The following is a 22,634-nucleotide window of genomic DNA, read 5'->3' on the forward strand; positions in this document are numbered from 1 at the left end:
ATACGGCGCGCGCACGGACGTGCCGAACGCGTCGGGGTCGCTGCCCGTGCACATTTCGCCGATCGGGCACCCGATCCGCGTGCTGCTCTCGGGCGGCTCGTCGGCGCAGAACAACGCGGTGAATCCGGTGCAGCCGCCGGGCCGCGTCGACCCAAACGACGTGAGCAACAAGACGGAGATGCACGTCACGTTCAAGAACAAGTACCACGAGAGCCTCGCGCTCGGGCCGCGCGACTTTGAGTTCGTCAAGGTGCTCGGGCGCGGCGCGTTTGCGAAGGTCTACCTCGTGCGCGGCAAGGGCGCGAATAAGGACAAGTGGTTTGCGCTCAAGGCGTACAACAAGCAGGCGATCGTGCAGAAGAACCAGGCGCAGTACATCCACACGGAGAAGGCGGCGCTGCAGGCGTGCTCGGACCACCCGTACATCGTGAGCCTCTACTATGCGTTCCAGTCGCAAGATCGACTCTTCCTCGTCATGGAGTACTGCGGCGGCGGCGACCTCCTCTCGACGCTCACGCGCCGCAAGGCGTTTACGGAGCCCGAAGCCGCCTTTTACATTGGCCAAATCGTGCTTGCGCTCTCGCACTTGCACTCGAAGGGCATCGTCTTCCGCGACCTCAAGCCCGAGAACGTGGTCTTGGACCTCGACGGCAATGCGCTCCTGACGGACTTTGGCATTTCGAAGGAAGGCGTCGCGGACCACTCGTCCGCCAACACGTTTTGCGGGTCGCCCATGTACCTCGCGCCCGAGATGCTCAGCCGGTCGGGCCACGGCTTTGCGCTCGACTGGTACTCGGTCGGTGCGCTCCTCTTTGAGCTCCTCACGGGCCTCCCGCCGTTCTACACGAACGACAAGAAGCAGCTCTTCCACAACATCCTCCGCGGCAACCTCACGATCCCCGAGTACATTTCGCCGCAGGCGCGCGACCTCATCCAGCGCCTTTTGTGGAAGGACCCGAACCAGCGCCTCGGGTCGGGCCCGCGCGGCGACAAGGAGATCATGGACCACCCGTTCTTTGCTCCGATCGACTGGAACAAGCTGTACCGCAAGGAGATCCCACCCCCGTTCAAGCCCAAGATTGACGCGGGGAACGCGGTGCCCGACACGTCCAACTTTCCCAACTCGTTTACGGAACAAGAAATCACGGAGATTGAGCGAGGGCTCGCGCCACCGCCATCCGGCGCCGGCACGCTCCAGCGGTCGGCCTCGAAGGAGCAGAAGGAGTCGAAGCTCTTTAAAGACTTTGACTTCACGCCCGAAGTCAAGCTCGACAATGAGGCCGCGCTCTTTGAGGCGCAGCTGCTGCTGCACCAAAACAGCATGAAGAACCAGAAGCCGCCGCCGCTCGTCGAGAGCGACGAGTACAGCATCTAAATTTTGCATGGATGGAAACCAATCTTCTCGTCGTCGTCCTCCTCGAGATCCGAGCAACTGCGTCGGTCGAAGATGCACTCGTGGCGGGTCGTTGTAGTCTGTATAACCATGTGTGAAGGATGATGATTGATGATGATGCATATTGTCAATGATGATGTCGCTTAGTCGCCGAGCCAGAAGCCCGGGTTGGGTGTCGAGCCGTTCTTGAGCAGTTGGTACCGCCCATGGGTGTCGGCAATGATCTGCAGCGCCGTGGTCTCAGACGTCAACGACTCCTGCGCCAGCACATTGACGGCCTTGCCTTCTGGCAGCTTGTAGTTCTTGAGCCAGTCGATGAGCCGCGCGACAATCTCGGGCTTGTACTGGAGGAGGTCGCTGGCCGTGTGGATGTGGGCTGCGTCCGGGTCGGCCGTCGAGATGGCAATAATCTTGTGGTCGACCTCGTCTTGATCGATGAGCTCCAAACTCCCGAGCACGCGCACGGGCTGGATGGACCCGATGGGCAGCACGGCGGCCCCGATTTCAATCACATCGAGTGGGTCGTTGTCGCCCATGTGGCCGTGCTCGTCCTTGATCGCCGGGTCTTCCCACGTCCTTGGTAGCATGCCGTAGTTGAAGAAGGGCACGGCGTACATGTAGTAGCGCGAGTGGTTGGTCTTGGTCGTGTCCTGCATGATCGGGTTGAACGGGATCTTCTTCTGCACCTCCATCTTCTCCATGTGGCCCTTCTCGATCTCGACGACGAGGTTGACGACGCCCGAGGCATTGACGTACAAGGGCACGTCGTGCCACGCCGAGCGCTTCCCATGGGGCGTTTGAAGAAAGAGCTGAAAGTCCCGTTGGCCCAAGGTGCCGACCGCCTCAACGTCGTCGCGATGGGCGAGCGTTCGGCGCGGCTCGGCGTACTGGACGTTTGACGCGGCATCGGGCGTCTGGTAGTACTTGATCATGAGGTCCCAGCCCGCCTGCGCCATGAACCCTGGCGGCACGCACGTCGGCGACGTCTCCCAGCTCGACGGGATGACGTCGTCGCACGGCTGGAGACCCTTCTTGGCCATGAGCCGCATGCGCGAGCCCGAAATCGACAAAAAGTCCGACTTGGGGCGCGTCGTGTCGAGGGGCTTCATGCGGTGGTCGGTCTTGTCGTAGAAGACCTTTGGGAACGACATGATGTGCATCTCGTCCATGCCGGGCGCGAGGTGCAGCACGTAGCGGCCGTGGTCACCCGCGTACATGTCCTGTCCGTCTGAGCGCTTGATGCCGGCGGGATCCCGCCCGACGACAAAGAAGCTCGCGCCCGCGTTCTTGCGCGACTTGGCGTGCCACTGGACTTCGCGCGGGCCGGCGTAGACCATGGGCGACGGCCAAATCGCCAAGACAGTCGAGGCCGGGTCGAGCATGCCTTCCTTTAGAATCGCCACGTGCTGGTCGACGCGGACGTTGAGCGGGACGTCGTCGTCTTTGGTCCAGCCGCCGAGCGGCGAGAGCCATAAGACCGGGTTCTTGTAGCCCATGTCGAGCAGCTGCTGGCGCGCCGAGTTCATGAGGTACGCGTGGCCGGCGTGCGTCGGGTTGCGCGTCTGGAACGCGAGGACGGCGTCCGCGCCCATGTCCGCGAACTTGCGCCGCAGCTCGGTCGGCGTGAGCCGGTACGCGTCGAGGCCGTCGTTGTAAGTGAGGCGCTTGAGCAGCTGGATCTCGCCGCCGACGAGGAACTCGCCGGCCGATTGGATGGCCGCAACGTACGGGTGCTTGGCGTCCATGGCGCCAAACGTGCGCGCGATGCGCTCCTCCTTGCGATGCGGAAAGACTTCGGGCGCGACGAGAATCGCCACGTCATCGCCGGCGCGGTCGACGAGCACGACATGCGACGCGCCGTCGATGCGCGCCTTCGTCGCCGCGTTCACCGGCAGCACGATCGGGATCGGGAGGTTCACGCGGCGCCCTTTCCGCAAGCCTTCGTTCGAGTACTCGGAGAAGTTGGTCGGCGCATGCGGATCGAGACGTCCGCTCGTCAAGTTGTCCGTGTCAAAGACGACCGAGCTAAAGTGCAGACTCTGGAGGTACGCGCCTTCGCGCATGAACCCTTGCAGCGGCGCGGCCCAGCCCTCGCCGAGGACTTGGAGCCAGTGCAGGTCTTCGTCGCGAAGCAGCACGCGTGGCCAGGCGGCGTCAACGGGCACGACCGCCGACGGCGCATCTGGGTACAAGGCCGTAAAGTTCTCGGCTGCATTGCCGCCGTCGGGCCGCGCGACGCCGGGGTACCCGCTCGGAAGCGACGCGACGCCACTAAAGAGGCCCTTGGCTTCGAGAAACGTGAGGAGATTGTCGACCTCGGTGGCGAGCGTGAGGTTGGGCGTGAAGAGCGTCATGTCGGCGGCGAGGGGCGCTTCGTACGGCGCGGAGATGCCCGTGAACTCTTGGATCTTGCCCTCGACGGCCTTCTTGTACAGGCCCTTGATGTCGCGCGCCATGACCACCTCGAGCGGCGTGTCGACAAACACCTCGTAGAACGGCAGGTTCATCTTCTCGTGCAGGGCGCGGACCTCGTCGCGGTGGGCGCGGTACGGCGACACGAGGCCCACGATCGTGACGGTGCCGGCGGCCGCAAAGAGCGCGGCCACTTCGCCGACGCGGCGGACGCTTTCGGCGCGGTCGGCCGCCGAGAAGCCAAGGTCGCGGTTGAGCCCGATGCGCACGTTGTCGCCGTCGAGGCGGTACACCTGCACCCGCCGGTGGATAAGCTCGGCCTCGAGCGCGCGGCCGATCGTGCTCTTCCCGGAGCCCGAGAGACCCGTCATCCAGATCGTAGCCCCCTTTTGCCCGATCGCGGCGTGCCGCGTCTTGTCCGACACAACCGACTGGTCCCAGAAGACGTTGCGCGTGGTCTGGAGCTTCTCGAGGCGCTGGGCCGCGCAGCCCATGCTGAGATCCGTCTCTTCCGAGAGGTTGCCCGTCGAGCTCAGGAAGAGGAGGCAGAGCAGGATCACGTACGGCGTGATGGCAAACGTCCACCAGAAGACACTGCGCCAGTCCTTGGCGTCGCTCGCCACGTCGCGCGTGGACTTGATGTGCATGGGCTCGAGTGGGTGGCCATCGTCGTCGTCGTGCATCTTGACGGACGCATACTGCACCGAGTCTTCCTTCTTGCCCATCGAATGGATCTCAATTCGGAAATGCTGCTCTCGTCTTCGCAACGTCGTTCCTTCGATGGCCATCGAGCTTCGAATCCAGCTCGCTGTGTATGGAAACTTCGCTTTTCGACTGCAATCCGAAGTTCGTAGTCTCGCCACCACTGGTGGAAGATATGGCAGATCCTCAAAGGTCATCATCCATCGCCCCTGGATGCATCGAGCGTCGGGTGGCCCATCGCATGTGCTCTGCGTCACATTGGAGCGTGGGCGTGGCCATGCGAAGAAGCACGCAAAGACGGCTAACTACTTGTAACGACGAGTTTGCTAAATCAGGACCTTGTCGGTCCAATCCAGGTCTAGCTCCATGAGCGGTAGCAGCCGCGCGGATGGCTTGCTGTCGCCGTCGTCGTCGCGGTACGCGGCGTCGTCGCGAAGTCCGTGATGCACCGACGCGTAGTCCATCGAGTAGCCTTCCATGAGACCAAGGTCGAACGACGACATATCATCCATTCTAGATTCGCTGAGCGTGGGTACATGCATGCACAGGATACGCCACGTACTGCTGCAGGGAACGCCATGGCGCATTGGAGTACAGCGCGCCTTGTGCGCTCCAGAGCGCGGACGGCGCAGGCCTACGTAGAACGGTTCCAGTAAGCGTGAAATCGACGCGGTCGTCGATCGGTTGACGTACTCTGCCTTGACCGGGGATATCCAGGCGTGGCGAGGCGAGCTCATCGCGTCGCTAGACAACTCGACTCAACCTCGAGGGCCGCTGAGGACGCAGCTACCTCATGTGCAAAAGTCGGTGGGTTGGTCGTGGTGTCAGCTGCAATTCGTCCGAGTCCTATGGGCCATACTGGCGTCACGACGCTGTCGTGGCGCATGACGCGATGACGTACGTGGGCAAAGTGATCGAATGGCGAATTGACTTTGCCTGTCCGGCGCGACTCGCGGCGCTGCTTGGCAAACCTACGGGGAGGCGTGAGGACGTGGCGAGAGGTCGCGGTGTCGACCATCGGTTTTTGATGGCATTGTCTGTTCGGCCGTGGAAGAGCTTGGCGATCTTGCTCCACTGGTTGCCGTGCTCATTGTGGGCACGGATCAGGAGCTCTTCCTCTTCCTTTGTCCATGGTCCCTTCTTGATCGTCGAGTCTACGTAGACGAGGCTATATCGCACCACGATGGCGGCAGGTCGCCGTCGTACCCAGGTGGTTGTGCCATCGCTCTCGACACTGCTTGCCGCTCCGAGCGCAGCCGGCGTTTTGTTCGCGCATCATCTTGGCAAGCTTGGACCAGTGCTTGCAGCCAAGCTTGGCCACGAGCGCAACGATCTGCTGGTCTTCGTCGGGCGTCCACGCCTTCTTCCCGCCCTTGTCGCGCTTCTTGTACTCGTCCATGGAGTCGGCCATGAAGTACTCGTCGTGCTCTCCTCGATGTTGCTGCATCATAAGCTTCTTCGTCTTTGACGTCGAGATGGCGACGACTTCGATCTTGGTAAAGAGTCGCGATCCTTGGGATGTCGCTCAAAAATAGATATTACCTTATATAGTACCATTCCAGATTTTTAAAGTGTGCTGATTTGTGCGCCTGTCTTCGAATGTCTTGCATAAGGGAATTGCCTGATGTGGATCTTGGAGAATACAAATCCCAAGTGATGTAGCCGGGCCGAAAAGAAACCACCTGTAAAGACAGAAATAGTGTGCTCTCGCAACACGCAGCCGATACATCATAATCATGGGCTAATAGTGCAGTGCACTGTCCTGTGATATCTCTTTTGAACGATAGAGCGGAGAGAGGAGGTCACCACCTCGCATACGAGTCGTTGTGGGCTGGTCGGTTCCGCGAGTATCCTATAAATAAATAGTGTTACTCTTTTTAAATTTAAGTAGCATGATTTAGAATGTAACATCAATTTACGCCTAGAATTTCGAAGCTACCTATTTAGTGTACACCACAAAATGTAGAATCCTCTGGAAACCAATATCAAATCATGGGGGATGTCGCGGACATCTTGGGCGTGGGCGGCGCGGGGCCCGCGACGACGCCCAAGCCCGTGAAGAAGGAAGAGAAGCCGAAGGCCAAGTCCAAGCTTCACCGCGAGCTATTGCTGCTGCAAGAGTCGAAGGCCAACCATGGGCTGGGCCTCGGCCTTGGTGGGCGCGCGCACGTCTCGTCGATGCCCACGACCACATTGCCGCTTAAGAAGTCGCTCTTGGGCAAGTCGACGCAGCGCGTCAAATGGTATGGCCCACGCTCTGGACGGCTCTAACGCTACGGCCGTAGGCTGCGCCGCGAGTTTCGCAATAGCGCGCGGACAGACGATCTCGTCCTGTCGCACTGGGTCAAGGCCGCGCTGCCCGAGGGTCTCGAGTACCCGTTCGCCCGCTTCAACGTCACATGCCAAGTCACGCCCTGCTGTTCGAGCGACGAGTATGACAAGGTGCTCAAAGACCACGCGGACCCTGCGATTCCACAGGCGTGGACGTTCGACGAGACCGTCGCGCTCTGGGAGCTCTGTCAACGCTACGAGCTGCGCTGGGTCGTTATCACGGACCGGTACAACTTGGGCGCAAAATACACGGCGCGAACGATGGAAGACATCAAGTATTGGTACTACGAAGTGACGCGATTGCTATCCGAGCTGCGGCGGGAGACATTGTCGCCGCCGGTGGTCGACGAGATGCCCAAGGCCGAGGCTGATGTCATCGAAGCGAGCAGCGAGTCGCCCGAAGCCACTGCCCCCGACGACAGCACGCCGAGCAAAGACGAGGTGGCGGCCGAGACCCGAGACGAAGAAGAGACCAAAGAGGCCGAGCCCGCGACGCCGCCCAAGGAGCCCGAGGCAGCTGCCGTCGTGCTTGCCCCCGTCGTCGTCGAGAAGCCCGTCGCCTACCGTTTCCACATCGCGTACGAGAAGCAGCGAAAGGCGCAGCTGGAAGTGTCGTTCAACCGCTCGAACGCCGAAGAGTCGGCGATCAAGAAGCTCCAGGAAGAGCTCAAGGCCATTGAGGCGCAGCTCAAGAAGGCCGTCGTACGTGTCGACATGAAGAAGCGCAAGGTAATCAATCCCCCACCTTCTGCAACAAATATGCAATCGAGGAGCGTAGGAGCTGGCGGACGTGCGCCATCAGATTGTGCACGCGCCCATGCCGCCCGGTGTCTACTTTCGCAGTACGACGCAAGCACTGCCGTCCACGACGGCCAAGATGGGCCTCAGCGGCAAGCTCCTGCGCAAGATGGCGCTCGTGCTCGAAGAGGTATCTGCATTCGATATATCGACGTAGTACTCATCGACGATCTTCCTAGTTTCACATCCCGCCGCGACCGATGCCGACCAAGCAGGTCTGCGCTGCGTACGACAGCGTGCGCCAGGACATCCTCGGCCTCCTCGCGGTCAAGAAGGCGCTCGCGTTCAAGTCCAACGAGGTGCACGCACTCAGTGCAAAGTACCAAGCGATCAGCGGCGTGACGCACGTGCCGAGAACGCTGCTGCACTCGGTGCCCCTCGAGGGCAAGGCGGACGGCAGCGACGCGCCCGTCATCACGACGCTCCTCGCGCCGCCGAGTAGGACGACGATCGTATCCTTCCTCGATGCTCATGATGCCACGTGCGTAGCGGCCGCGTCCAAGGTCGCGTCCAAGGGCGGCGTGAGTCTCAAGCGCAAGTCGGCGGCGACGGTGCCCAGCTCCAAGCGGCCGTCCAAGAAGCTCGCGTGAGCGTCGTCACGAGGTCCGGCAGAGTGCGTGGGGGAATCGGATCTTTTTTTCTTTTTTTACTCCCTCTTTTTTAAAAAGCATTCTTTTAAGACCGAGATGGTTCTTTTAGTACGCGTACGGGTGGTACGCCGGGCCCCGGCCACGGCCACGACCGCGACCACCGCGAGGCGCGTAGCCACCACGGCCACCAAAGTTCGGGTTGAAGCCGCCACGGCCGCCAAAGCCGCCACGACCGCGGCCGCCACGACCACCGCGGCCACCGCGCTGCGCAAAGTTGAAGCCCCGTTCGTTGACGCGCTTGGGCGTGACCTTGAGCTGACGGCCGCGGAAGCTCGTGTCGTTGAGAAGGCACGCGCTCTCGACCGCGTCGTGGCTCGCAAACTCAATGTACGCGTAGCCCTTGGGCTGGCCCGTAAACTTATCGCAGAGGATCGTGACGCGGTTGATCGTGCCGCAGCTCTGGAAGAGCGCCTGGAGCTCCTCGGGCGTGGCTTCGTAGTCGACTTGGCCGACGTAAATCGAGTTTTCGTCCATGGCAGCGGCGGCAGCGGCGGCGGTCGCGGCCGCGTCCTTTGGAATCTGCGCCTGGACATGGCTGTGCATCTGGTTGAGCTTCTGCGCTTCCTCTTCCATCTCCTGAACGCGGCGCTTCATGTCTTCGATCTCCTGGTCGACGACCTGCGTGTTGTTCTCAATGGCCTCGGCCTCGGCCTCGAGCTGCGCGACGTCCAGATCCACGTTCATCTTGCCTCTTCTGTGGTCAAAATGGAATGGAATCAAGTTACTGGTTCGCTGCTTCAAGAACAAGGTGACCGGGCATTTTTATAGTTTTCACGCAAGTGCTCACAAATATTAAGTGTACTTAAAATTTGCGTCAAAATACTATTCCAGTCCACGGTCGCGAGCCAGCGCCGCCGAAGCCGATGGGAAGGGCGTGCTCCATGATCCGTCCGTAGGCAGGTAGACGAAGTAGCATGGCGATGCATGGGCAAAGACGACGCATGGACGATGGCGACGGCTCAAGGTCGGTTACGCTATGAGACCGTTGGCGATGGGTCCATATTTGGAAGATGAACCTCGAGGACAGCTGCGAGAGCGTGGACGAGGACGCCGAGCTCGAGCTCTCTTGCGCGCTCCAGGACCTCGCCGTGCGCTGCAAGTCGTTCACGGCCAAGATGACGGACGAGATCCCTGAGATCGCGGACGAGGAGATCCACGAAGACCTCGAGTGCGACCCCAAGCAGCCACGCACGATGAAGCGAGAGCGGTCGCTCCAGGAGAAGGACTGGAACTACACGCAGACCAAAAAGGAGCTCAGCACTATTCAAGGCAACATCCGCGAGCTGCTCGAACGCCTCGCCGCGGAGGCCAAGGCCTTTACGCCCGACGAGGACGACGACGACGAGAAGGCGACGCGCGCCGACGCCAAGCGCGTGTCCAACAACCAGCGCCAGGAGAAATGATCCAACTCATATATGTACGACGTCGACCATAGACGTGCATGAAGGCGAGCGAGGGAGACTGAGGACATGGCATAGATAGATAGAGGAGGCATGAAACAACGAGAAAAAGGATGCTACTCGCCGTGCGTGAGGAAGCGCAAAAGCTGGTTCTGGAAGATGATCTCGGCTTGGCGCAGCTCGAGATCGCGCTTCCGGTGCTCCATGTCAAAGCTCATCTTGCGCTCGATGAGCTCGACAAGCTTCTCCGGCATCGCACCGGCGGGCCTGCGATCGCATGTGAGATACCCGTACTAGGATCATGAAAGGAGTAGTGTACATGTTGGTCTCGAGGAACCGCAGGATCTGCTGGTGCATCTCGAGCTCCTGCTGCCGCAGGCGAAGGTCCGTGGCCCGCGTCTCCATGTCGTCCCGGATCTTGGACTCCACTGCGGTCGTGAGAACGCGCAGGCGGGCGTCGACGTCGGGCTCCACGTGCATCTCCTTACGCTTGCGACCTACTGGCGCCTTGAGCGCCGTCGGTACCAGCATCGGCGCTGGGTTCGGCGACGAGTTCTCTTGCTTGGGCAGCGGTCGCAGCGGCTGCAGCGCTGGTGCGGGCGCCGGCAGCGGCGTCACCTTCTTCTTGACCCCCGCGGGCTTTTCCTTCTTGAGATTCGCCCCCGCCCGCTTCTCGGGCAGCGTCTGGCGCAGCGCCACGATGAGCGCTTCCTTGCGCTTCAGGTCGTGGTGCGACGCGCTGTTCTTAAAGAGCTTCTTCTCCTGTCCGTGCTCGTGCATGTGGAGAAGGGCCTTGGCGCGGTCCCTACGCGTCGCTGCATCCAGCACATGTGGCATAACGGGTGCGTCTACCGGCAGATCTGCCACGTGCACGCGGTTGGGTTGTTGCAGACGCGTGTGCCAAGCGTCTCCGCGAGCTCCTTCCAGGCCGCGAGGCGCGATCCGTGCGGCGCCAGCATCGGGTTGCTCACCTGGAGGCTCTCGAGGAGGAAGACGTCCATCTCGTGCGTGAACTTGGTGTACTTCATGCCCGCAGTAGTCAACCAAAAACGAAATCTTGCGCGAAGGAAGATAAAATGCCCGAAATTCGCTTATCAAGTACAACACCCACCGACCAAACCACCCAACGCAGCGCAGTGCGACCAGCTATACGAGACCGCCGTTCGCACGACTACAGACAGTAGAACCAGCTACCTCGACCCTCTCTCCGGTGCCTCTTCTTTGCCTCGCTGCATGTATCGAGCTATAATACCAGCGTCTAATGTCGCCATCCCGGCTAAAACATTTAAGGCTGCACGGACGCCGCCAGGGACCTTTGTATTGATGCGGAAAGCAGTATCATCTATGCTAGAAGAGCTAGCCTTTCGACCCCAATGTCTTTGCGAGAGGGTAAGAGGGTACCAGGCGAGACGGGCGCATCCCCAAGATTCGCCAAACGAAGATAAAAACGTGGCGGCCGCAGAGTGCGACTGCACTCAGCGAAGCGAATTGACGCCGCATCAACGTCGCTTGGCACCTCGCTCTGCCGTTGAGAGCAGCTCCTTGAGCCTATATTAATGGCAGCATGTACGACGAGGAGGAAGTCGGGCCTCGACTTGGTCGCAAACGAGCGCGCTGCCAAGCGCACGTGGCGGGCGGACAGCGCGAACCTCTCACAACGCATCCATGCAACATATAATGTTTGGAGGGAACTTCAACACCAGTGGTAACACATCCAAAAATCCGTCGCAAATGGCTGGCCGCGCTCTCCACAAGTCCATCGCCAAGGTCCAGCAGGCCAAGGTCTTCTCGGCCGTCGCGCCCGTACGCCATCGTCTACCTACACCTCGCCCATGCTCATGGCACTACGCTAGGGTACCAAGTACATTGGCACGCACAATGGCACCTTCCATTGCGACGAAGCGCTCGCGGTCTCGATGCTCAAGATCCTTCCGCGCTTTGAGGCGCATGGTACGACGCTTCTCGCCTCATTGACGCGTACGCTCATGGCATGGCGTAGACATTCTCCGCACGCGCGACATGGCCAAGCTCGCGGGCTGCGACGCGGTCGTCGACGTCGGCGGCGAGTACAACCCCGACGCGATCCGGTTCGACCACCATCAAAAGACGTTCACGGGCACGATGGACGGCGAGCCGACGAAGCTCTCGAGCGCTGGCCTTGTCTACAAGTACGTTTTGTCGACCGACCGTGCACATACAATGTCCTCTTCCTCTTAGGCACTTTGGCCGGGACATCATCCAGACCATCTGCGATGGCACGCTCAGCGACAAGGTCCTCGACATCATGTACCACAAGATGTACAAGGGCTTCATCGAGCACATCGATGGCATCGACAACGGCGTCGAGGTCGCGACCGGCACGCAGAACTACAGCATCACGACGTCGCTGAGCTCGCGCGTCGGCTACTTGAACGCGCGCTGGAACGAGCCGCAGACCGACGACGTCGTCAACGCGCGCTTCCATGACGCGATGCTCCTCACGATCTCCGAGTTTGTCGAGCGCGTCCGCTACTACTACGAGGCATGGCTGCCGGCGCGCACGATCGTCGAGACGGCGCTCGCCGGGCGCTTCCAGGTGCACAAGTCGGGCGAGATCCTCACGCTCCCGTACTGCCCGTGGAAGGCGCATCTGTACGCGATCGAGGACGAGCTCCTCATCTCGGGCCAGATCAAGTTTGTGCTCTACGAAGACAGCCTCGGCGGCATGTGGCGCATCCAGGCCGTGAACGTCGAGGACGGCAAGTTTGCGCTGCGCATGGGCCTGCCCGCTGCGTGGCGCGGCTTCCGCGACGACGAGCTCAGCTCGATCGCGGCCATTCCCGGCTGCACCTTTGTCCACGCGGGCGGCTTCATCGGCGGCAACAAGACGTACGAGGGCGCGCTCGCCATGGCCGTCTACACCATCGAGCACGCCGACGCTTAAGACTAAATCGAATCCAACACGAACGAAACAGTGTTTAAAACATAGGACCGATTTTGGAAGCTCCACAGAAAATCTTTTCGAGCCATCGTCAGGAGCATGGACGTCGTCGAGGCAGCGCTGGTCGACGCGATCGCGCCCTTCCCGGAAGAGCTCCGCAAGGCCTTGGTGGCCAAGTTCCAAGGCTACTACGAGACGCCGGCAACGGCCAGTGTCGAGGAGGTGCTGCGGAAGCGGCTCACGGACGACCGCGCGCGGCAACTCCTCTTCGAGCCAACGCCCAGCGACGGGCTGTGGTACGCGGCGCTCGTGCAAGGGCCGCCGCATGGCGCGCCGGCAACGCACCCGTGCGCGATCACGTGTCAGCGGTATTTGGCCATGATGTACCTCTGCCACGCCCAAGTGTGGTCGTTTGCGAGCGAGTTCATCTTGCATGTACGACGACCCATCATCTCATGTGGTTGCCTCATGATGCATGCGCTCTACAGGACGGCCTCGTGACGCTCGTGAGCATGTTTGACCACGACGACATGCACATGCGCGGCCAAGCCCTCGATACGTTTACGCAGGTGCAACACCCGTTCTCGATACAAGAGGACAGCATCCTGCACGATAGCTCACGAGCAATCCTGCGTTCGACTGGTTTCAGCAGCCGACGACAGCGCTCGAGAAGGCGCTGCACCACAAGATGCTCCTGCTGCCCAACAGCGCGTCGATCGTGCAGCAGCTCGTGCACAACCAGGCGACGCCCGAGCTCTCGTTCTGCGCGCTCCAGATCCTCGCGTTCTACATGAGCTGGGTGCGCAAGCTGTACACCAAAGGCGAGCTCCGCCTCAGCAGGGCCCTCTTGGATTCCTTGTCGGCGTGGACGGAGAGCGCGTCGCCCGACGAAGCCGAGCTCGCGGCCAACGTCTTTGCCGACTTTAATCGCTGGCCGGCCGCCGACGCCAGCGACAGCTCGAGCCTCGCCGGTGTCGAGTACCCCCGAGAGATGAAACTCTTGCAGGAAGCGAGCGACGCGTTCAAGACCAAGGCGTTCGACCGCGTCCTCGAGCTCTGCTCCGACGTATTGGATGGCAACAACAACGCGGACACGCTCCCGCCGGCCGAGCGTCAACGCGCGTTGGCGCTCCGTGGGGCAGCGCACCTGGCCGCAGGCAACGCCCAGGCGTACGTCTCGCACTGGTACATCTTGCACCGTGTGTACATATGCATATGCGTAGAGCGACGGGGGACCTGTACACTGCGCTGGAGCACCCGCCAACGCCGAGCGAGCGTGGTCGCTGGGCGCTAAGCCTCGCAGACGCGTTGACGCAGCTCAATCAGTTGGACCGAGCGCTCTCGGTCCTCCACGAGCACGTCGACGGAAGCGACGGTGCGCTGCATGATGCGATCCAGAAGCTCTTGGCCGTGAAGGCTGCGGTGCACGACTCCAGCTCTCGTGTCGTAAGTTGAGTGTTTTGTTGGATGATAGGCGCGGGCTTCGTCCAAGGACGCCAAAGAGCAGGTACATCGGCCGCCAACCGCGCCCGAGATGAACTTAGAGGACGTCGTAGGCGCTTGTCGAAGCGCTCATGCAGCGCAAGCACCCAAAGCCGGTGGGCCCCAGGGACGTTGTCCTTGCCCCGGTGGTTCCCAAGAGAGATGTCAACGGGACGTTCAACAAGGAGAACAATCAAGACGAGTTGATACCCGCCAAGCCCAAGGTGCTGTTGACGAAGAAGAAGCCGACCAAGCACATCTCGACGTCGATGTCGGCCCAGCCCTTCTCAACGACAACCGGACGGCGGCTTTTGAAGGCCAAGACCAACCCGGAGGCGATGGCCAAGGTAGAGAGCGCGTGCGATGTCGACATGCTGTCATCGTGCGATTGTAGCTGCTCTCGACCCTCGCGCTGGAAGATTTCGAGCGCGTGATCGGCAGCGTCCTCTCAGAAGACATGCTTCTCGGGCTCTTCCGAGGCCTCCGCTTGGTCCCTGCGTCGGTGGCCGCCTCGGTATGTTATCCTTGATACTTTGATACGTAGTGCGACATGCGTAGATTGTCGGCTGCTTGGAGGCGACTCCGCGCTACCAATTGACGCTGGACCTCGCGTCGCATGACGTCCTCGCGCTCCGTACGCAGTTGATGTCGCTGCTCCACTAAGAACTCACCACTACGAACTCATATATTACCTACATGTCCTACGCCACGTCAACATTTCAAAATCCGGTCGGCCGGCCGCTGTTTTGCACCGACGCCGGCATCGGAATCATGCTGTCAAGCAGCGGCGGTGACAGCGGCGCGTCAATCTTGTCCAAAATCGTCTTGGCCTTGGGCGTCGCGGACGCGAGCAGCGCCTTGGGGGCCTTGCCGCTGCGCACGCCCTTGCCGTTGCGCTTGGTGCTCTCGCTTGCGGGCTGCGGCGATCCGGTCGCCGAGTTGTAGAACGAGAGCGCGTTCTGCGGCGAAGCCGAACCCGACATCATGAACGCGGGCAGCGCATTGTTGTAGCTCGAGTTGGCGGCCGCCAGCATCTGCGAGAACGTTTTGGCTTGCGCAGCCTGGGCGGCTTGCGACTGGGACTGCACGGTCGCTTGGACGGTGGCCTGCAGCTGCGCTTGGACTTGAGCCTGGGCTTGCGCGATCGTGAGTTGTCCGAGCTGCCCAAGGTTGAGCTGCGTCGACATGAAGAGGTTGGGGTCCGTAAACATCGACTGCTGCTGCTGCAAGAGCGAGCTGCTCGCGAGCTGCGCCGCCGCCGCGTTGAGCGTCTGCCGACTCTTGGGGGAGAGCGGGCCCCGCATGAGCCCGAGCTTGCCGGGGCGGTTGGCCTTCCGGTTGCTCGGCGTCGAGACCGACACGGTGTTGACGAGACCGGACCGCCGCAGCGTCCGGTACTTGTCCTTGAGCTGCACGTTGGAGCGGTCGTTGAACTGGACGCCGAGGTCCTTGTCGACGAGGATGAGGCTCCACACGTTGCGCTGGCCGTTGTACTTTTTCACGCCCTCGATGAGCGCCCGCTCTTCCATCGCCGTGAACGGGCGGTACTTGCGGTGGTTCTTCCGGTTCTCCGTGTAGCTCGCGAGGTCGGGTCGCGTCTTGATGAGCGTCCGCCACTTGTCTTTGAGGTCGACGCCGGACCGGCCGTGGAAGAGCGGCCCCAGGTGCGGGTCGCGCAGAATGCTGCTCCACGGACAGCTGTCGTCGGCGTACCGCTGGACGCCGAGCACGAGCGCCGTGACCTCGTGCGGGCAATACTTGCGGCGCTTGCCCTTGATGCGGTCGCCGACGTTCTCGCACGCAAAGTCGGGCGAGTTGCGCGGAAAGGGAAAGCTGGCGGTCGTTGCGGCCGCGAGCTGCTGGGCGACGTTGGCGCTGACCTGCTGCAGCTGCGCGTGGAGCTGCTGCTGGTGCGCGAGCTGGACCTGGTAGATCTGGTCTGCGCTAACGACTACATGCCATGAGCCGACAAGATCGCATCGGCGACGGTACCCTCGTCCATCATCTTGAAGTTGCGTTAGGGTAGCGTGAGGGTGGGGTAGGCTTGGGGGTTCCTTCGCCGAAATCCGCGAATGCCTTGGAATTTGTATAGCGCTTCCGGCCGCGTTCGAGCCGACTTTTGTCCAATCAGCGCGCGCGTTTCGGACCCCCTGCGAATGGCACTTGGCATTTGTATGGAAACCCTAAACTTCCCCAACCACCCATCACTCGCGATGCGGATTGGTTAAAACCGATTTGCATTTTGACCAATCCAAACACACATTCAGTGCTTGACGTGGCAGCACGAGAGCGTCTACTTGTTGAGGCGGCTCGTCGTGTCCGCGCGCGAGGCAGCGCCCACAGACGACTCTGTGATCTCGCGCACTGCTGCGATCGTCGTGATCTGGTACGACTCGTACGGGTCTGTGCGCCGGAAGAGGAACGCCTCCAAGATATGCCGCAGAACGAACCTACGGCCGCGACTGCAGCGCAACCCCCAGACGGTACGAGCACGAACCCGACAGTGTGGCTCCACGCCACGCCCACGTCATGCGACGCAGCCTCGCCGAGCCAGTACATGAGCACTTCAATGCATGTGGTGGTATATTGCGCAAAGTGGTGTGGCCGGACCTACTTAACTCTATCGCACGATCGTTGACGACGAGGATACTGTACCTTGGCAAACGAGCGGTGCTTGTGCCCAAGGAAGCGGCACGTCGTCACGGTTGCCTCAACACTGGCGGGCGTTCCTGCTAACGCGGTAGGCGAATCGAGTCAGAGAGAGGCATCGTACCGGCGCAGGTCGCAAGAATGAAGCCAATGGCCTTGAGCAAGACTTCAGCGCGCTGCTGGGCCTTGGGAAAGACGTCGCGGATCGTCAAGTCGCGCTCGAAGATGCGGTAAAAGACTCGTCGTAGAAGAGGATGATGCCGGGCTTCCCATACTGCTTCATTTTGTCCGTGCCCGCGGTCTGAATGAGGTCCCACGTGCGCCGACAAATCTCAATGTTGGCCTGCGTCAGCCTCGGGATGATGGGAAACTGCGGCGGGAGGTAGTGCTGCACTTCATGCTGGTTGGCGACCCCGTACGTAAAGTCTCCGAGCGCGTCGATTTGGACGTCGACGGACTTTGCCGAGAGCGTCACGGCTTGCCTCTTGGAGCTGGACGCGCCCATTTACAAATGTTGTCATCGAATCCTTCGACACCAACCTGCCAAAGATACGCCAGCGACGCATTTGATTGGCTCTTGCCGTGTCTGTTTGCGCGAACGGTCGCGCCGCGTATCATCCCAGTGCTTGATTCACTTGACCTACCCACGTGGTTGTCACCCCCTGCCAACGTATTATATTTTGTGCTGCTTTGCGTAATTTACCGAGTCATGAAGCATTATTTATTCAATCAAATCATTCATTCAGAGTACTTAACTGAATCTAGGTCTCCTGTAGTAGATTGCAACAATGGAAGAGAGACGACGATTAGCGCTTGAGGTGGCACACGAAGCGCAAGGTGAGGTAGATGAACGCTTGGAGCAGCGCCCATTCGATGAGGAGCGCGCCGCTGCTCGAGTAAATCTCGGCCGGATCATAGCCAAACCGAGCGATGATGAACGACTTGACGGTTGTGGGCTTGCCGCCGACCGTGATCGAGCGGCAGCCGGGGCCGACGCCATCTTCGCATCGCCCAATGACGAGTCCGACGAGGACGTTGAGCGAGTAGCTCGAGGGAATGATCCACGTGAGCCACTTGTAGCCCCACTTCATGCGCACGAACGGGAGGAGGAAGCCGCCAAAGAGGTTAAAGATGCACGTGATCGCGCCGACGGCGACGTTGGCGACCTTGATGTTGGGCATGAGCACGGCCATCCACATGCCCATGAAGGTGCACAGCGACGTGTAGACGAAGAAGATGAACCAGAAAAAAAAGAACGTCGCCGCGTCGTTGTACCAGCCGACCATCCAGTACTCGATCGCGACAAAGCTAATGATGACGGTGAGCAGGTACGGCATCTCCGCCAGCAGCAAGGACGCCGAGTATGGCAGTGGGCTGTAGTAGTTGGACATGCGCTCGCGGTAGTAGACGGCGCGCTCGGCCGTGGCCATGTCCAGCACCGTCATCATGTTGATGACGCCAATGAAGTCCATGCTGTTGTAGAGGAGGCCGACGTGTGAGTTGACGCGCGCCATGGAGCCAAACGGCAGCTGGTAGAACGTGCTCCCAAAGATGACGGCGAAGATCGGGTACGAGACGAGCCGCACAAAGTTGTATGCGGGACTGCGCCAGTACATGTGGACGGTCCGGTGCGTGAGCCAGCGCGTCTGGTTCCAAAGACTCGTCGCGATCGGCTGGAACGCGAGCGATGAAAACGTCACGAGGTCCGGCGAGACGGCCATGAACCGCTCGACCTTGTCGCGGTTACTGGCGCAGAGGTCGCTGCTGGCATAGACATCCGCGTAGTTCTTGATGTCCTTGCGGCCAATGCCAGCACCAATGACCTCGAGCATGTACGTCGCTGGGTTGTAGAGCGGCTGGATCTTCTCGGTGCCTGGAATCGAGTGAAAGTACTCGAGCAGCTTCTGCGAGTCGGCGCCGAGCTCGCCGCAGAACGCGACGTGACCGCCTTTTTGAAGCAAAAGGAGCGAGTCGAAGAGCTCAAAGATCTGGATGCTCGGCTGGTGGATCGTGCACACGACCGTGCGGCCTGTGCGCGCGATCGACTGGACGCCGCGCATGACGATCTGCGCTGAGCGCGCGTCCAACCCCGAGGTCGGCTCGTCCAAAACAAGATGCTCGGGTTGGCCACCACTTCGACACCGATCGTGACGCGCTTCTTCTGCTCGACGCTCAAGTTCAGGACGCGCTCGTGCGCAATCTTGTCGAGCTCGAGGAGCGTCAAGGTTTCGCGCACCAAGCTGAGCTTGGCGTCGTTCTCGAATGTCTGCGGCAGCCGCAGAAACGCCGAGAACTCGAGCGCCTCGCGGATCGTCGCCTTCTCCGAGTGGATGTCCATTTGCTCGCAGTAGCTGGCAATGCAGCTGAACGTCGCGGGGTTTTTCGGCTCGCCGTTGATATAGACGTCGCCGAGGATACGGCCACCCGTCTTGCGGCCCGCGAGAACGTCCATAAACGTCGTCTTGCCGGCGCCGGACGAGCCCATGAGCGCCGTCATCGTGCCCGGCTCGAACGCGGCCGTCACGTGGTGCAAAAGCTGTCGCTCTTCACCCGTCGGAAGCGTCACAAAGTAGTCCAAGTCGCGGACTGCAATGCGCGCGGGGTAGAACGGGAGCTGCGTCGGCGCCGCGTCAATCGCGAGGGCTCTCGCATCGGACGCCAGCGCTTTTGGCGGCGCCGTCGCCGGGCGCACTTGGGAGTCGTACCGAATAAAGTGCAGCGCGAGTGCGTTCAAGCAGGTGAAGAGGAGATAGTAGCCGAGCAGCAGCAAGAGACCGTACCCAATGTACTCGTCGCCTTCGCGGATCTGGAACGCGTCGAGGCTCGCGGCCCGGGCCGCCGGCGTGTACCGCGAACTGCCAAACTCGTTGAGCATGATGGCCCGGAGCGCCCACGCGAGCGGGTTGTACCAGTACATCCAGCGCCAATACGACGGAATGAGGTCCGAGAGGATGATGTTGCCCGAGAAGAGGAGGAAGAAGACGACGGAGCAGGCCGCCAACGACTGCGCGATCGTGATCGTCGGTGCGATCGAGCTTAAGAGCGTAAAGTACGCCGCGATCGCGTGCTGGAAGACGACGAGGACCGCGAGAAACGTAAAGAAGACGGACGTCTCGGTCGAGAGGCCGCTCATAAAGTAAAAAATTGTGCCGAGGATGCCGGAGACGACGAGGTTGATCGGGATCTGGACGACGGCCTCGGCGACCGCGTACGACGACGTCCGGAAGAAATTGCGCGACCGCTGCTTGTAAAAGACGCTGCGGACGCCAAACGAGATCGTAATGCGCTGCCATGCGTGGCGCTAGATGCAATACGCTCAATATAAGAGTCGATCACAGAGGTCGAGTCGTCATCACCTGGAAGATCGCAATGCAGAAGAAGAGCATGCGCATGTACAGCGATCCATCCACGTCGAGGTAGATGATGCCGAGAAGAAGCCCTTCCGCGCACGCTTCAATGAGCTTGCCCCACAGAAGCTCCTTGTCGCGCGCCCAGAAAATGACTTGACGCGATGTGAGGAGCTTTGTGCTCTCCCAGAACGCGAGGCTGAACATCTTGGCCTTGCGCGCCAGAAAAGCGAGCCGCTTGACGCTGGTCACGTCGTGGAGCAGCTCGCCGTTCGTGAGGCGCAGGCGCACGGCCGCGTGCAGAGCCGACGCGGCAAAGGCCTTGCCAAACTCCTCGGACGAGCTTGGCGCCGGCGTCGGGTGGTCTAGTCGTATCCATAAGATGCCCAGATTCGGTTGGGGTATGCGACGTTTACCCAAGTTGAAGTACTTGGCGCCGCTGCCCGCGACGACTTCGAGCAAAAAGTCCGACGGGTCGGTGCGCGTCGGGCACACGAACCCGAGCGTCTGGAAGTACGGCAGCGTCGACGTGCGAGGCCCGTGGTACACCTACGTCATTTCGTCGCATCTAGATTGGCCTAGAATCTGGGACGTACCAGATGCCCGTCGGCGAGCAGCAGAATATCATCAAAGAGCTCGACGACCTCGGGGGGTGGCTGCAACAAGGCCACAATGCAGCTGCCGCCGAGCGTTTTCGTCCATGTCTTGAGTGCGTTGACAATGTCAAAGGTGGCAGCCGAGTCCAGACCCGTGCTGATCTCGTCGCAGAGGAAAATGCTTTGGCCGCCGACGAGCATCTCGCCGACGGTCACGCGCTTGCGCTCGCCGCCGCTCACGCCTCGCAGAAGCGCGTCGCCGACGACCGTGTCGGCGCAATTGGAGAGCCCGAGGATGTAGAGATAGAGCTCCGTCCGCAAGTTGGCAATGTCGGCCATCTTGTCCTCCGACTTGGTCGGCGACGACGACCCCGCCTTCTTCTTCTTCTTCGGGTGGCCGTTGAGGCACTGGTCGGCAAACTTGAGCGTCTCACGCACGGTCATGGTCGCAATGTGGTTGTCGCGCTGGTCCACGAGTCCCACGAGCTTGCGGAGGTCGAGCTGGTCCGCTGTGAGGCCGCTGTACGTGACGCTGCCGTCGATCTTGGTGCGCTTCGTCGGCAGCTTGTTGGCGAGCGCCTTGAGAAACGTCGTCTTGCCCGAGCCCGGACTGGCCAAGAGCTATGCACAGTCTCAGAACTTATTTCATGCACCAGACGCAGCACGTACCAAGGTCATGCTGCCGGGCGGAATGATGCCGGACATGGGGTGCAGCACGGTCTTCTCGACGCTCGGCGGCTTGCAGCAGCACGGAAGGAAGAGCTCTCGGAGGTAGCTGCCCACCGTGCCGGACGCGAGCGAATTGGCGCTGGTTTGCGCCGAGAACGCGAGGTTGTTGAAGCGGATCTCGGGCGTCTGCAGCTGCAGATTCGTCGTCTCGGCGAGCTTGTTGTACTTTTCAAAGAACTTTTTGAGGCCGCCGCTGAGCATCGTGTCGATGGAGGCGGCGTTGAGTGTGCTCATAAACACGTTGGCCGACGTCGAGTACGGGTCTTGCATGCCTTTAAAGTGCATCTCCGAGTAGACGCTCGGGATGTCGGCGTCTGGCGCCGGCAGCGCCTCGGGCGCCATGAACGAGGCTTGGCGGACGCAGAGCGGCGGGCGCACCAGCTCGGCCTCGGGCTCGGCGAGGGCCATGACCTTGTCATCCGGCTCGGGAAGGGACCCCATTGCGTCGTCTTTGGGCTCGGCGGGAGGCTTAACCTTGTCTTCTAGCTCCATGCGTGCAGATTGGGCAATGGCCAAGGTCAAGTTAAAAGTAGCTGCAGCTAAGTTTAGGCCGGAACGCACATCTAAGTTTAGGCCGGAACCTCGCGCGAGGTGCATAAACCGCACGCGTCTCTGGGGGTTTCTCCCGCGTTGGCAAAGCAACCCGCCGCGTCACCACGGCTGCTGCGAGGTTCTGGCGCCGTTGCTCGGTGCTCGGACCCGTGCAAGCGGCAGCAGGTGGCAGATGCATAAAGAGTTTAAAGCTAGCGTCGCCCATGCAGTCCGAGGCGGAGGAGGTAGAGCGATGAGAGTGCGAGGCGGCGGTTGCGCAACGGCCGGCTTGCTATTCACAAATAGCGCGGGTTCGCTAGAGTTCCGGGCCTGGGGCGTGGCAAAGCAACTCGAAATCAAATGAGGATGGGACGAAACCTTTTGTCGGGATGAAAACGCACTTGAACCACCCGGTAGCCCTCGAATTGTCCAGGATGAGAAGCCCATCTTGTTGCGTCTGCCTCCGCTTCTTACGACAACAAAGATCGTACTAGGGTGAACCCCGTGTTTCTTGGGGCAGGAGCTCTTTGGTCGAGGTTTAGCATTGGGGTAGAGTGCAATCTAGCGGTGGGATCGTGTCGTAGCTTGGACGGTGTGGACGCCATCAAATTGTCGGTGCATAGAATCATGTGCATTTGCGTTCAACATTCAACGTACCCTGCCCCACCCCTCGTGTTTTATTGGGGCAGGGCGT

The 22,634-nt window shown here is 60.8% G+C and overlaps 12 protein-coding genes across 12 annotated transcripts in view; 5 read left to right on the plus strand and 7 right to left on the minus strand.

Annotated features, from left to right (window-relative positions):
- The window catches only part of SPRG_19406 (serine/threonine protein kinase), a gene marked incomplete at both ends in the record, with an annotated part of 2,632 nt that extends 1,257 nt beyond the window's left edge, over positions 1-1,375 (plus strand). The window contains one exon of the mRNA XM_012340892.1: positions 134-1,375. Coding sequence (XP_012196282.1) covers positions 134-1,375 — 1,242 coding nt within the window. The remainder of the gene's footprint in view (positions 1-133) is intronic.
- Positions 1,376-1,436: 61 nt separating this feature from the next.
- On the minus strand, positions 1,437-4,591 carry SPRG_02261 (hypothetical protein). Its single transcript, XM_012340809.1, has one exon. It carries the CDS (start codon positions 4,528-4,530, stop codon positions 1,537-1,539), a length of 2,994 nt encoding a protein of 997 aa, XP_012196199.1. The 5' UTR covers positions 4,531-4,591; the 3' UTR covers positions 1,437-1,536.
- Positions 4,592-4,801: 210 nt separating this feature from the next.
- On the minus strand, positions 4,802-6,024 carry SPRG_02262 (hypothetical protein). The gene is made up of 7 exons (XM_012340810.1): positions 5,714-6,024; positions 5,523-5,661; positions 5,409-5,478; positions 5,298-5,353; positions 5,201-5,251; positions 5,070-5,141; positions 4,802-5,020 (listed from the first exon to the last, which is right to left on the minus strand). The coding sequence occupies exons 1-7, from the start codon at positions 5,955-5,957 to the stop codon at positions 4,834-4,836; spliced, it is 819 nt and encodes a 272-aa protein (XP_012196200.1). The 5' UTR covers positions 5,958-6,024; the 3' UTR covers positions 4,802-4,833.
- A 473-nt stretch (positions 6,025-6,497) lies between these two features.
- SPRG_02263 (hypothetical protein) lies at positions 6,498-8,331 on the plus strand (the record flags this gene model as incomplete). Its single annotated transcript, XM_012340811.1, has 5 exons — positions 6,498-6,750; positions 6,793-7,567; positions 7,617-7,766; positions 7,816-8,074; positions 8,126-8,331. Coding segments are annotated over 5 exons (1,538 nt in total), but the record flags the coding sequence as incomplete, so codon positions are not given.
- SPRG_02264 (hypothetical protein) lies at positions 8,255-9,003 on the minus strand. The gene has a single exon (XM_012340812.1). It carries the CDS (start codon positions 8,968-8,970, stop codon positions 8,332-8,334), a length of 639 nt encoding a protein of 212 aa, XP_012196202.1. The 5' UTR covers positions 8,971-9,003; the 3' UTR covers positions 8,255-8,331.
- Positions 9,004-9,190: 187 nt separating this feature from the next.
- On the plus strand, positions 9,191-9,816 carry SPRG_02265 (hypothetical protein). The gene has a single exon (XM_012340813.1). It carries the CDS (start codon positions 9,297-9,299, stop codon positions 9,687-9,689), a length of 393 nt encoding a protein of 130 aa, XP_012196203.1. The 5' UTR covers positions 9,191-9,296; the 3' UTR covers positions 9,690-9,816.
- Positions 9,743-10,723, minus strand: SPRG_02266 (hypothetical protein). Its single transcript, XM_012340814.1, has 3 exons — positions 10,539-10,723; positions 10,006-10,491; positions 9,743-9,953 (listed from the first exon to the last, which is right to left on the minus strand). Exons 1-3 carry the CDS (start codon positions 10,712-10,714, stop codon positions 9,803-9,805), a joined length of 813 nt encoding a protein of 270 aa, XP_012196204.1. The 5' UTR covers positions 10,715-10,723; the 3' UTR covers positions 9,743-9,802.
- Positions 10,724-11,406: 683 nt separating this feature from the next.
- Positions 11,407-12,653, plus strand: SPRG_02267 (hypothetical protein). The gene is made up of 4 exons (XM_012340815.1): positions 11,407-11,489; positions 11,540-11,636; positions 11,686-11,854; positions 11,904-12,653. The coding sequence occupies exons 1-4, from the start codon at positions 11,418-11,420 to the stop codon at positions 12,607-12,609; spliced, it is 1,044 nt and encodes a 347-aa protein (XP_012196205.1). The 5' UTR covers positions 11,407-11,417; the 3' UTR covers positions 12,610-12,653.
- Positions 12,654-12,676: 23 nt separating this feature from the next.
- Positions 12,677-14,797, plus strand: SPRG_02268 (hypothetical protein). Its single transcript, XM_012340816.1, has 8 exons — positions 12,677-13,041; positions 13,095-13,175; positions 13,223-13,776; positions 13,830-14,028; positions 14,081-14,113; positions 14,163-14,435; positions 14,483-14,602; positions 14,647-14,797. Exons 1-8 carry the CDS (start codon positions 12,706-12,708, stop codon positions 14,749-14,751), a joined length of 1,701 nt encoding a protein of 566 aa, XP_012196206.1. The 5' UTR covers positions 12,677-12,705; the 3' UTR covers positions 14,752-14,797.
- Positions 14,798-14,807: 10 nt separating this feature from the next.
- On the minus strand, positions 14,808-16,093 carry SPRG_02269 (hypothetical protein; the record flags this gene model as incomplete). Its single annotated transcript, XM_012340817.1, has 2 exons — positions 14,808-16,039; positions 16,081-16,093. 2 exons carry the CDS (start codon positions 16,091-16,093, stop codon positions 14,808-14,810), a joined length of 1,245 nt encoding a protein of 414 aa, XP_012196207.1.
- Positions 16,094-16,788: 695 nt separating this feature from the next.
- On the minus strand, positions 16,789-17,303 carry SPRG_02270 (hypothetical protein; the record flags this gene model as incomplete). Its single annotated transcript, XM_012340818.1, has 3 exons — positions 16,789-16,817; positions 16,862-17,228; positions 17,278-17,303. The coding sequence occupies 2 exons, from the start codon at positions 17,301-17,303 to the stop codon at positions 16,946-16,948; spliced, it is 309 nt and encodes a 102-aa protein (XP_012196208.1). The 3' UTR covers positions 16,789-16,817; positions 16,862-16,945.
- A 168-nt stretch (positions 17,304-17,471) lies between these two features.
- Positions 17,472-21,910, minus strand: SPRG_02271 (hypothetical protein). Its single transcript, XM_012340819.1, has 5 exons — positions 21,350-21,910; positions 20,681-21,301; positions 20,501-20,633; positions 20,094-20,449; positions 17,472-20,038 (listed from the first exon to the last, which is right to left on the minus strand). The coding sequence occupies exons 1-5, from the start codon at positions 21,899-21,901 to the stop codon at positions 18,434-18,436; spliced, it is 3,267 nt and encodes a 1,088-aa protein (XP_012196209.1). The 5' UTR covers positions 21,902-21,910; the 3' UTR covers positions 17,472-18,433.
- Between the last annotated feature and the right edge of the window lie 724 nt (positions 21,911-22,634).

The sequence above is a fragment of the Saprolegnia parasitica genome (genome assembly GCF_000151545.1).
Source record: "Saprolegnia parasitica CBS 223.65 unplaced genomic scaffold supercont2.5, whole genome shotgun sequence".
Classification (NCBI taxonomy): Eukaryota; Oomycota; class Saprolegniomycetes; order Saprolegniales; family Saprolegniaceae; genus Saprolegnia; species Saprolegnia parasitica.

Excerpts from the sequence above, each read along its gene's own strand:
- SPRG_02271 (XM_012340819.1), bottom strand. The coding sequence starts at position 21,901 with ATGGAGCTAGAAGACAAGGTTAAGCCTCCCGCCGAGCCCAAAGACGAC. Across the intron at positions 21,302-21,349 it reads CGCCCGGCAGCATGACCTTG|CTCTTGGCCAGTCCGGGCTC; the intron begins GTACGTGCTGCG and ends GACTGTGCATAG. Across the intron at positions 20,450-20,500 it reads CGCCAAGTACTTCAACTTGG|ACCACCCGACGCCGGCGCCA; the intron begins GTAAACGTCGCA and ends GGATACGACTAG.
- SPRG_02265 (XM_012340813.1), top strand. The coding sequence starts at position 9,297 with ATGAACCTCGAGGACAGCTGCGAGAGCGTGGACGAGGACGCCGAGCTC.
- SPRG_02261 (XM_012340809.1), bottom strand. The coding sequence starts at position 4,530 with ATGGGCAAGAAGGAAGACTCGGTGCAGTATGCGTCCGTCAAGATGCAC.
- SPRG_02266 (XM_012340814.1), bottom strand. The coding sequence starts at position 10,714 with ATGAAGTACACCAAGTTCACGCACGAGATGGACGTCTTCCTCCTCGAG. Across the intron at positions 10,492-10,538 it reads TGCACGTGGCAGATCTGCCG|GGACCGCGCCAAGGCCCTTC; the intron begins GTAGACGCACCC and ends AGCGACGCGTAG. Across the intron at positions 9,954-10,005 it reads CGGTTCCTCGAGACCAACAT|GCCCGCCGGTGCGATGCCGG; the intron begins GTACACTACTCC and ends ATGCGATCGCAG.
- SPRG_02262 (XM_012340810.1), bottom strand. The coding sequence starts at position 5,957 with ATGATGCAGCAACATCGAGGAGAGCACGACGAGTACTTCATGGCCGAC. Across the intron at positions 5,252-5,297 it reads CACCGACTTTTGCACATGAG|CGACGCGATGAGCTCGCCTC; the intron begins GTAGCTGCGTCC and ends CGAGTTGTCTAG. Across the intron at positions 5,021-5,069 it reads CCATGGCGTTCCCTGCAGCA|AATGGATGATATGTCGTCGT; the intron begins GTACGTGGCGTA and ends CAGCGAATCTAG.
- SPRG_02264 (XM_012340812.1), bottom strand. The coding sequence starts at position 8,970 with ATGAACGTGGATCTGGACGTCGCGCAGCTCGAGGCCGAGGCCGAGGCC.
- SPRG_02268 (XM_012340816.1), top strand. The coding sequence starts at position 12,706 with ATGGACGTCGTCGAGGCAGCGCTGGTCGACGCGATCGCGCCCTTCCCG. Across the intron at positions 13,176-13,222 it reads CCCTCGATACGTTTACGCAG|CTCACGAGCAATCCTGCGTT; the intron begins GTGCAACACCCG and ends CCTGCACGATAG. Across the intron at positions 14,114-14,162 it reads CCAAGGACGCCAAAGAGCAG|GCGCTTGTCGAAGCGCTCAT; the intron begins GTACATCGGCCG and ends AGGACGTCGTAG.
- SPRG_02267 (XM_012340815.1), top strand. The coding sequence starts at position 11,418 with ATGGCTGGCCGCGCTCTCCACAAGTCCATCGCCAAGGTCCAGCAGGCC. Across the intron at positions 11,490-11,539 it reads TCTTCTCGGCCGTCGCGCCC|GGTACCAAGTACATTGGCAC; the intron begins GTACGCCATCGT and ends GCACTACGCTAG. Across the intron at positions 11,637-11,685 it reads TCCGCGCTTTGAGGCGCATG|ACATTCTCCGCACGCGCGAC; the intron begins GTACGACGCTTC and ends GGCATGGCGTAG.